Here is a 12089-nt window from a genome sequence, read left to right on the forward strand (position 1 = left end):
ACTGTCTCATGCAAAAGATCTGACAATGCAGCACTCCCTCAGCCCCTCATTGCAGTGGCTAAGGATTACAGGCATGGCATATTAGGCCGAAACAGTAATGCGCCCAATATTTTTCCAGTAATTTTCTGCCTTCTAGTGTACAGATCCCATATTCCACTGCAGAATGCAATATACATTATCATACATATCTACATCTCCTGTCACTACAGTATTTGCACAGACATTGCCTTTGGCAGCTTAAAGTAGAACATTCTCTAGGAATAGAAATAGCTGGATTATTTAATGGTGAATAAGGGCAAAAACCCCCTATAAAATAATTTGGGAGGCTAATAAATCCATTGGATGGGTGGATTATCATCATTCAAAGCTCGTTTCGAAGAACAAATGGTTAACTCAGTTGGTCCACTGAAACCTTTTGTAGAGCAACATGGACAGAAACCAGGGAAAAGGTGTCCATATTTGAGCTTTACCTGCATGTTTCTGAAGTGTTTGCCATTAAGATTGGTCAGAAATACAAAGATCAAGGGCTTTCCCCCAACCAAACCCCCCACCCTCTCTAAAACACCAGCTTTGTACCAGAATTATCATCCATTAAAGAACAAAACCAGACTATTTTGGGATGCAGGACAATTAGAGAATTACAGGAACTATCCAAAAAAATTTAGAGAAAGTCTTAATCTCTGTATTGTATCTGGAAAATAGAGAAGAGAAAGCCCAACAGTGGGAATATTAAAATGTGTGTTAAAGCAAAGCACAGGGCTATCTCCATCAAAATTTGGTTAGGGTACCTCAAGCATTCGGGATCTGCGTATTGTAATGTGGATGACGTGAGGGGATGCAGAACTTGTCTCCACCAACCCCAGTGACTCTTTCTCCTTTGTTACCATGTTCCGGAAAAGCAGCACCCTCTGATAACAGAAATGACAATGTGAATTTCATTTAATCAGAGTAACAATTTACAAACAGGTGAAACATTTTTTCAAAATTCACTGTTGTTCAATTTCTTGGTAAACTGAAATAAATTTTAACGAAATTTAAGAGAAATCTCTATATCTTCAAATAATTTTTGTCCCTTCTAAAATTCTGAACATTTTTGCCATCAATACAGAGTGGCTATCTGAGAGCATGTCACAGAATGGAAGGGCCTTGAATCGATCCATTAGTATATACACATATTTTAAATCCATTAAACTTCAAATTGTCAAAATACATATAATAAAAGACAGAAAGGAAGTGACCATGTTGCTTGTTTCTTGATGTAGAGCCCTCTATTGTTTCTTTTGTCACTGTATTCTATTTGTCTTCTTTCCCCAGGCTTAAAGTATGGCCATATGTGGAGGATGAAAATTAGGGAACTCTTGATTATGTGACAACTTCCATTGCCCACCAGGAAGGTCCCCTCTATCTGCACAGATAATGCAGTCAGTGTATGGTGTACTTGCATCAATACATGTTAAGTATATAGCTCAATTAGGTGAATGTTTTTGGTTTAGGATGAACCATTTAGCTTATTTAAGTGAGTCATAATGCAGAAGCAGTTAAGTCATAAACACCACTGGCAGCCCATTTAAAATAATAGGGCTGTGACTCAGTTACTCCAGCAAGACCATTAACAATAGAACTAAGTGTGCCAGATCAGTCAGCCATAATATTTAACAAATCAATGGGAGTCACAGGTAAGGCAAAAGAACGGAACAGTCAGTAAAATATTACTGTTATAGATAGTGGGAAAATTGATCTGGTAATAGCCAGGGAATTTGGCAAGCTTTTTTATTAGATGGGCTATTCGATTAAATGGAACTATTCATGTACACCATGCCATTACTCACAACGGTACTTACGTTTTTGTGCGGAATAGTGTGTGGGATGTACTGCAATAGTAACTGGGCCCTCTTCTTCCCTTTATCCAAATCCTGGAATATCAAGCTGGGTTTCAGATCCCTTTATGAATAAGATGAACAGCTCATTACAGAGTGGCAAAAATCACCGGAACGTGGAGACATTGGGACTTTGACTGTCAATGTACAAAATCAGTTCTTAACATTGCCAGCCAACTCAGGAAGAAAACGTGTTTCAGGACATCAGTAATTCAAATCAGTAATACAGTTCATGACAAAGTAAGAGGGTTCACATCATTCATATAAATTAAAGAACAACCAAACCATCTTAGGAGGGAGTAAGCTGAAAAAAAGTTAGCTCGTTAAATAATTGTATTAAAAAGTCAAAGTTTCAATCTTCAGAGACTTAAAAAAAAATATCCCCATCATTTTAATAAAAGTATCAAACATACTCTAATACTATGAATGCAACCATCAATTACATACATTGTGCATCTCCTGTGAAAATTCCTTAGTGGAAGACTACCCTACCAAGTAAATATTAATACAAAACATAAAATTATTCTTAAGGAAGACTGCAGAACATGTGGCGAGTCTAATGAGATTGAAATCCATTTGGAAGAGAAAGGAGAGTTTTATAGCATCTCATTATGTTAAAATGTCTCAAAAGTGCTTCAAACCATTAAATATCTAGCAGTGAAGTTAACCAACTTCCAGCCATTCTGCATCAGCAATATGGCGAATGGCCATTTAATCAGATATATTTTTTCGTGGTAATTGGCTGGGAATATTAGCTGGGACACTGTTCCAATTAGGAAAGACATGAAATTATAAGAACTTATGATTATTTTGTCAAACATCTCTGCAACAGCTCCTTTATCATGAAATCACATGTTCACCAATTACCAACAACCTTCTATTCAGGAATATGAAGCACGTTCACCAGATCGTAAGTTATAAACACTAAAACTAGTTGCAATCTATAAAGCCTTTTTTTCAAAATACAAATAAAATGTGCAATAGCATGGAAAGAAATTCTACAATTCTTAAGACTTATTTTCGGAGCACAAAATTCAGAACGCATTAATTTCAGTGCAAACCATTGGCCTCACTAGTATATCAAAACACAATGGTTCCAGTTTCTGCCCTTAGAGGCAAAATTACCAAAAAAATGAATTCTTCTGAAACAGTGGAAACCAAAACATTCTGACTCCAAAGTCATAGGATCTATACATTTTTACTTTTCATTTCTGGAGATAGCAAAGGCACTTATTGGGTAACTTATTCTCAGAATCCCACAGTTTGCTGCAACTAAACTCTTAAGACACAAAAATTAGCCACTGATATAGGCCACGCTCCTGCCTCTTCAACTTATTCTAAGCTCAGTAGACTCAAATGCTCTGCAGTCTTCCCCAAGAACAATTTTTCATTGCTCATGGTTACTGATCATTGTCCTATATTATATTTTGTGCTGTTCACCCATATGAGCACACCCATACCATTCTAATATTTTTCTCTTACAATATCTTACCAGGTGAGCAGCTCCCCTATCGCTATTCTGTCAATGGGCTGAATTTTACAGGGCGCCATGGTATCTGAACACCACCATCTAAAATGCAGGGAGGGAGCGCAAGCACCCACAGTCCTGATGGCTTTGCCTCCAAAAGGGCCCAGGGCACTCCAAAGGAGGTTCTCACACATTGCCTGACAGCAGCCTGCACAGCTAAAGCTTCTGGGTTTCCTGCATGGTGTGGGCCTTCCCCTGCCTCTGGTACAATAGTGAGGGCAGGATGAGGCACTTAAACAGCCACTTATTGTCCACTTAAGCGCCTTAATAGGCCCAAGGACAGGCACACTGCCCGATGCTTCCCCACACAAAATTTCATACAGGTCGGGGGGTGGGTTGCCCATTGGATTTAACAAACCCCCTCACCTTCAAAACTGCCGGTGGAGAGCGTAAAATGCAGCCCAACGAGTTTTCAGTACCTGTTTATTCTTAATATTTTCCAAAAGACATTTACTGGCAAATTTAGCCATTATTTTTTTTTAAACTAGTAGTCAGACATGTACAGGACAGGAAAGGCCACACCAGTCTGATTGGTGCTTGCATCTTTTTTTTTTGAGAAAAGATGCAGGCAAGGGCATTGCTCTCCTACAGACTGTGCTGAGAGTTCATTCTTCACTTACTTGCGTAGCCAGTGATCCTCAGGAGCAAAGCGTCGCCGGCAGTCTCGCTCATACAGAGTCATCAGCCACCCATGAACGGAGTGGAACAGCTCCAGTTGCTCTCCTTTTGCATTTTCTAGATCCAGGAACAAACGTTTGAATTCAGATTTTGCCTGATTAGGTCTCTACCTATTCTAACGCAAGCCTGATTTTAGGTAGGGACGAGAAAGATCAAATCACTGCATAAAAATCTGGTCTGAATTTCCCCATTAGCTGAACAGAAGCATTCATTTATTGGACAAATTCGGATATGAATCCGCTTGCCTCAAAGAACATGGCAAATTAGGTTGCATTGAGGTAATATCTCACTGCGCTCATTCTACGTTTTGCTCACATTACTTTGGAGTAATTTATCTTTTGCTCTTTGGGATTGGCCTGAATGGTATGATGCAATGGTTTCAAAAAGGAAACGAAAACTCTTCTTTGCACGAGATCTGTCTAATTTTCACAGTAGCCCAATGGGTCACTGAAGGTTTGGAGTTCAATGTTGCCAGGTAGTAGCTCTGTCCAAATTTTGCCACTTGATACAGGTTTAACAGAAAGATGCAGGGTTGTCCACTAGCAACTTATTATGTTTTATTAAAAGTTTGTTTTTTGATAAAAGCCTTTCAATTAATAATCTTTTAAATATTAAAGCCTTAATGCCTGGCACTACAGAAAAATCTCAGATTTCTGAGGATGAGAATGAGGTTCTTCAGATGTGTTAAAATGGATTTCTTGTGGTGCTAGATGCAACTGAAGGTATTTGGGAAATGATTTTTAAGGATCAAGAATTGCAAACTGTAAAAGCAGTGTGTATCTTGTACTTGTGTTCACTGAGAACTGGATTAGGTACTCATCCAAATTAAATTCACAGAGATCCCCCAACATAAGACAGGACAGCAGCTAAGAGTTACTCAGATCAACATCACTATCTTAATCTGAACTGGATTCAATGCCAGATTTCAGAGGTGAAAGGTTTGCCTTCTTAGTTATTTCAGCAGAAAGTTCAAAATATTAAAGGACAGCCTCGCCACACTATAAGAAACAAAAGAATTAGGAGGAATGGGCCATACACCCCCTTGAGCCTGTGTGCTGATCTTCTACCTCAATTCCCCTTTCTGCCCTATCCTAATATCCTTCGATTCCTTTGGTGTCCAAGGATCTATTGATCCCAGTCTTAAACATACTCGACAATTGAGCATCTAAGAGTCCTCAGGGATAGAAAACTCCAAAGATTCACAAGCCTCTGAATGAAGAGGCTTCTCAGCTCGGTCATAGATCCCTGAAGGCAGCAGCACAGGTAGATAAGGTGGTTAAGAAGGCATATGGGATACTTGCCTTTATTAGCCGAAGCATAGAATATAAGAGCAGGGAGGTTATGTTGGATCTGTATAAAACGCTAGTTAGGCCACAGCTGGAGTGCTGTGTGCAGATTCTGGTCACCATATTATAGGAGGGATGTGGTTGCACTGGAGAGGGTGCAGAGGAGATTCACCAGGATGTTTCCTGGGCTAGAGCATTTCAGCTATGAAGAGAGACTGGATAGGCTAGGGTTGTTTTCTTTAGAGCAGAGAAGGCTGAGGGGGGATCTGATAGAGGTATACAAAATTATGAGGGACATAGATAGAGTAGATAGGGAGAAACCTTTCCCCTTAGCAGAGGTGTCAATAACCAGGGGGCATAGATTTAAGGTAGGAGGCAGGAGGTTTAGAGGAGATTGGAGGAGAACTTTTTTTTCACCCAGAGGGTGGTTGGAATCCAGAACACACTGCCTGAGGGGGTGATAAAGGCAGGAACCCTCACAACATTTAAGAAGTATTTAGATGAGCACTTGAAATGCCACAGCATACAGGGCTATGGGCTAAGCGCTGGAAAATGGGATTAGAATAGATAGGTGCTTGTTGGCCGACACCAACAATATGGGCCGAAGGGCCTGTTTCTGTGCTGTATCACTACAGCTCTATAAATGGACGACCCCTTATCCTGAGACTATGACTCCCAGGTCTAGAGGCTACAGCTAGGAGAAACAGCCTTTCATTATTTATCCTGTCAAGCCTTCTAAAGAATGTTATATGTTTCAATGTGATCACCTCACATTCTTCTAAACTGCAGAGAATATAGACCCATTATACTCAATCTCTCCCCTTAGCATGGGTCTTTCAGCCCAGGAATCAATGGTTAAATTTGAACACAGGCACTAGTGTTTCCACAAAACTAACCAGAAAGTTGCCACAACAGACCAGTTACAATTCTTGATATTACGTAAGTAAACTCACCCTGAATGCCATCCCAGATCATTTTAAACACAAAATTATTCAGGAAGGAGGAGATGGTGACCAGCTCTTCCAGCTTGAATGAGACTTGCTCCTCATACACCTCAATGTCATCCAAGATCCTGTAATAATATTGTTAGAATTTATTTTCTTAGCATAGGGGACAGAGAATTAGCAGTGAGGTAGGTGGTACAAGAAAGGAGGAAAAAAGGAGTTAAAGATTTCCCAAGGCTATACTAAACAGCCACCTAATAAATCATGAGACTCAACAAGCAGGAACTGGGGTTTGTTAAGGAGAACCTCTAAATGAAATAAATTATTTTTAAACTTGACATTAAGGAGCGATGGTCTGACATTACACTCGTGCACACACCATTTGAGTTGAATTATCCCTATTAAATTCACCTGTCAAAAAAGTAGTGTCATATGAAGTGAATCAAAAGTCAGGATTGTCACTAGTGGCTACCTAGCCAGGCTGAGTCCTCAACAGTGCTGAGGGAGTGCTGAATTGACAATGGTGCCATCTTTTCAATGAGACGTTAAAGCGAGGCCCTGTCTGCCCTCAGGTGGGTGCAACAAGTCTCATGGCAGCATTCAAAGAACAGCAGGGGAGTTCTCCTGGTGTCCTGGTCAATATTTATCACTCTAAAAAGCCACTAACGAAGGATTATCTGGTCATTCCCTCATTGCTGCTTATGCGATCTCACTGTACCCAAACAGGCTGCCATGTTTCCCTACAGTGACTGCACTTCAAAAATATTTCATTGCTTGTGAAACACTTTGATACCTCCATAAGGTTATGAAAGGTGCTATACAGATGCAAACCTCTTCTTTATTTCTCAAAAGCTTGAGTTTCCAAGGCAAAAATCCTTCAAATAAAATCCACTCAATGGAACCATACAACTATGGCAACAGACTCATTAGATTGTGGATTCCTGTAAATGCCGTGGAAGCAAACTGCATTACCACAACAGGATAACCCAATATAATGCAGTAAAAAACAAATCAGAGAATTATTAAAAAAAACAGGAAGGGGTAGAGAAGCATTATCACAGTGGATAGTTTTGACATGGAGCTCCAACTGGTATAGGTATTAGGGATCAAATGACAATCTCTAACCTTGCGGCTTATTAAAATATTATTTTCAATAGGCACATTATGTTAACAAAGAATTTCCAACAGAGTCATATTTACTGACAAAGAGAGACATGCCATAAAGGCAAGACAAGAGAAAAACTAGATTTCTATAAATGTAATTCAGCTCCAACGTTAAGATTTTGGTTGAATGAAAGCAGCACTGTGTCACGGTCACCATTTTAAACGTAAATAGGTTGAAGAGATTGCCACTATGCATTTCTGCAAATCTACAATCTTACTCTCAAGACTTTTTGCAATGAAAAAGGCACTTCTGCATCAGTTACTGAAAATTAATTGGAAGAAGCGATGACAATAACTGGTTTAAGGCTTTGCAAAAACATATTTTACAGGCTATCCCTGTCTCCAGTATAGTTTGAGTGGATGGCAGCGGTGTGACTATAAGTTTGGTTTAAAGTTGTGACAGCTGTTATTTCCAATACAGAACTGAACGTGGATGTTTCTCACGGGTCACATGATCAGTGTAGCCTAGCAGGCACGATTCCCTCTCTGACTTCATGCGGGCAAGAAAATTTGTCTCCTTAATTTCTTCTGTAAAAGTTTGGAGTACTTGCAGCAAAAGTTCTTACCTTTAATTTCTGTTCCCCTTCAAATGAAGTTGGTTTGCTCCACCCACCTGCCCCCTCCCCACCCAGGCCACTCCGCTTATGCCTGCAGGTCTCAAACAAACTTACACAAACCTCACACAAACTTACGTGATAAGGTGCCGTGAGCAGTCACAAAATAACATCAGCATTGCAAGAAGTCGCTTGGATTCCTCGGTATCATTGTTCAGACACTCAAGGAATAGCTTCAGGCCCCCTTGAGGTCCTAGTTCACAAATGAACGCCCACAACTTGGGCAACAAGTCATCTAAATAGGTTAACCCTGAAATGCAGACATATAAAAATCAGTCAAAACAAAAAAAGGACTCATCCCCTGGACACAAGATGGGCTGAGAATGTCCACTCAACTCTTACCAGGTCTCCATTAAAAATCACTGAAAATGTTTTATTTGTTCCACTAGCCACCAACACTTTTGATTATTTCTGATGAAAAGTATACTTTATTAAAGCATTCATTTTCCAGGCTTTCCTAATGGCTCAGTGGGTAGATACAACATCTGGTGTGATCTTTAAAAGTGGAAGGCTAAATTGATAAAGCTGCTATTGGATCTCCTAGATTTTTTAGAGTGTAAAACAAAAAGGAAATTCTAAACCTGGATTAATCACTGGACAGGCTGCAGGTGTATTATGTAAAGTTTTGGGGGTCCTTCTTTGGGACTGAAGCCCCATAGAGGGGGTACAGAAGAGACTTTGTAAAATGATACTAGGGATTAAAGGTAATAATGGAAAATAGAGAAATATGGATTTGCTTTTTCACAATGACAAGTTTAAGAGGTATCATATCATTGTTCCAAACTTTGAGGGGTTTTGATAAGGTAAATAAGTGAAAATTATTTCCAGTGAGTTGATAATTGGAGGGCATAAATTCAAGATAATCATCAAAAGAATGAAAGATTAGGAGAAAATCTTTTATACAGAAGGGTTCGAGGACTTGCAGAGTCCTACCTGAAACTGTAGTGGAAACAGAATCTATTATAGCTTTAAAAGGGAAGTGGATAAGTATTTGTAAAAGGGACTAATTAAACAAGGGCCTGGGGAAAATTACAGGGGTAAACCTTCGAGACTTCAATAGTTCAGCACTCTATTACAGATAGCTGGCTTATGTGAAATCCCTTTTCGCTGTATTATTCACTGTAGATTTATTCTTTTGGAAAAATATCTCAGCTGCAGCATCTCAAAAAAAAAAGCTGATTTTTACAGGGACATTCTAAAAACACAAGACTGACCAGTAAGAATCTGGAGTCGAATCTGGGTGAGTGTAGTCAGTGCTGTCTGATATAGCACACAGATACTGCAAACCTTCTGCACTTCTGGAGAGTCCACACGCTTCCCGCCAACTGGCTTCAGAATGTTTCGCATGGAGGCTGACTTCTGAAATGCTCGCCTGAAGAGATCTACAAGAAAAAATTTTTTTAAAAACTATTATATAGAAAATTTCCTTTGATGTTCATCTAGGTGATGGATGTTGGATCTAGGTCTGGGAAATGCAGCACTTTCCCAATTTTCCACTGCCAGCAGCAAGCATTTCCAGGTAAAGCAATGTGCAATTGTGGGACAGACTTTGTCTGCAAGGGGCATACTGCTCCAATCACATTGAAGTTGGGACCTTAATTGTTACAGAAGAGGCAAGACTTTATTTCCATAGTCAGGCCCAGTTTCCAATACAAGTCCCAGGGAGGAAAGGAACATGTTGCAGCTCAATATACCACACAACTGTTTAATTTTGAATCAAAGTCCCGTTCCACCTTTCACCAGTTTTCTTCTCTCCTTAACAACACTGACTCAAGAGGTAAGATGACTCAGGTGCCTGGGGCTCAAAAGTGCGAGTCGAGGTGGCGAGGGCATAAGAAAATGCCCAGTCTTTAGTGTCAGTGAAATTTCCAAGCCTGATTATGAAGACGGCAGACTAGGATGCTTTGATAAGAGATTGTTTATTGCTTGCCACAGAGCTTACTTCTCCACGCTAACACCACCCCCCAGTGCTGACTGACTTTTCTTTATATACTCAGAGTATAAGTAACTAATCAATACCCAACACCTGTTCACCTTATTACTTTAAACTACTAGTTATGTAACATCCATCAACAGAACTTATTTAATACTAACAGATTCACCTCTTTTCTTTAAATTGATATACAAACAAAAGCTATTCATAAGAAAAATACAAAAATGACAATACATTATCTTACTTTACAATCAATCTTTATACACTCCATATTCACCCCGTCTTGAAAACAACAAAAAAAAATTAATAAGGTTACAACGTGAAAATTTCTGTGTTCTCATAATCCATTGTAACACAAGGCGTCCCTCTTTGAGGTGTCACGACTCACTGGGGATAGTGCACTGTAATATCAAGCCCCACTGTTCCCTGAGCAGCAACAAATGTGAGAAGTTTGATCAAACCACCACATTGCCCCAATTCTACCTAACTATTTAATTTAGGTTAACAGAATACGAGCATCAGGTTTGTAAACCTAAGTAAATAACTGTTTATTGGACAAACTATCGTTAACCAGTGGCAAAAGAAAGAAATATGAACTGCTAATTTCTAACTCTATAGCCTAAACTCTACCCCTTCTTAAATCCCTATACACACACATACAAGACACATAAGACACACAAAAACATGGATTTTAAGAGTGGGATAAAACAGTTCAATAGCACCAATTCCTGAACACAGGATTCGATGGGTTGACTTTGATCGATGTCTTCCAAATTCCTTTCAGTTCTTGCTGATAACACAAGATGGTCTTCCAGCACTTTCAGTATTTAGTTCACTAGTTGGGCACCTGCCTTTCAATGTCTCTAACAGTGATTTTCCCCTTTGCCTCTTGACAGAGGTTTTCAGAGAGACAGCAGATTATAGAGATATGAGAAGAAAAGCCAGCTAGCTATTATTATGGAATTACTGGAATCTTCCACACACAGGAGAAAGAAGTTTTAGATCTTGCTCCTTTCAGCTAGAAGCTATTCTGCTGCACTGTTTTGCACCCAAAACCTGGTCACCTGGTCAGGAGCCAATTAAAATGTTGTTGCCAGGCAGCTTCCTTGGTCCAGGACTCCTTTCTGGCATCATCCTGTCTTTCATGGCACACACTGTTCCAAGACTGCAACATTGTGTATATCTCTCATCCTGTTCCAGTGGACATATCTTTCAGCCTGCAGCCATTGTAATTTTAACTCACAGTCCAACAGAAAATAAAAAGATATGCTCTTTACAGAGGATATCCAACAATTTCTTTGGACAAGCAGTTCTTTCTGTGAAACAATCTGACAACCGGTGACTTGCGCCAACCCATTGTGTTTTGGAAATCTCCTTCTTTTCCAATCTCTCTTTTATACTCACAAGATCAATCCTCAACCTTTCTGTGACACTCTTTGTCAAATGGGCATTGTCCTAGAGCGAACAGTTATCTATGTAGCATTCAATAGCCGCATTTTTCCTCGGCTGCCCCTTCTATACAAGTTCCTTTGAAATACTCAATAAATACATAGCTTCTACCAGCGCAAGTGTCTCCACAGCTAAGGCTCTTTTAATTACTCTCTCATTCTTCTAAACTTAATTTCTTCACTGTCTCCTTTGCTTTTAGCACTTTCCCAACAGTAGCATATTTCAGCATGGTGCTCAATTCTAATACATCATAGCACGCATCTGGTCTAGCTTGTGTATATAATCAGTTTAATTTCCTATTAAGCTTCTTAATTGATCTGCTTCTTCCTTGGTTGTAGGGTCTTCCTTTTTTGAGGATCTGGCCTGGTTTATCAGGATCCTATTAACATTCTCTAGGTAAGACTGTTGATTCAGGGTTATTCCCAACTTAGTCACCTAATGACGAACCCTATCTTCTTAAAAGCTCCAGAAGCCCAACTTTTTTGAATTCCTTTATAATTTTATCTATCATAAATTTCTCAAATGCCGCAGATTCCCCCCAACCGCAACAGGAAATTATCTAGGTGCATTAATAAAATTCCTGCTAGTTTTCCTTCATGGTACCAATAAAACATTG

At 39.5% G+C, this 12089-nt stretch overlaps 1 protein-coding gene across 3 annotated transcripts in view; it reads right to left on the reverse strand.

The window, feature by feature from the left end:
- Nucleotides 1-12089, reverse strand: part of ube3b (ubiquitin protein ligase E3B) — a 55442-nt gene that overhangs the window by 17749 nt on the left and 25604 nt on the right. For all 3 annotated transcript variants that reach the window (XM_078554430.1, XM_078554429.1, XM_078554431.1), the window contains 6 exons: nt 9306-9473; nt 8170-8341; nt 6323-6441; nt 4026-4140; nt 1842-1941; nt 789-908 (listed from right to left, as the gene is read on the reverse strand). In XM_078554430.1, coding sequence (XP_078410556.1) covers nt 789-908; nt 1842-1941; nt 4026-4140; nt 6323-6441; nt 8170-8341; nt 9306-9473 — 794 coding nt within the window. The remainder of the gene's footprint in view (nt 1-788; nt 909-1841; nt 1942-4025; nt 4141-6322; nt 6442-8169; nt 8342-9305; nt 9474-12089) is intronic.

This window comes from Cetorhinus maximus, chromosome 12 (genome assembly GCF_964194155.1).
Source record: "Cetorhinus maximus chromosome 12, sCetMax3.hap1.1, whole genome shotgun sequence".
NCBI classification, from domain to species: domain Eukaryota; kingdom Metazoa; phylum Chordata; class Chondrichthyes; order Lamniformes; family Cetorhinidae; genus Cetorhinus; species Cetorhinus maximus.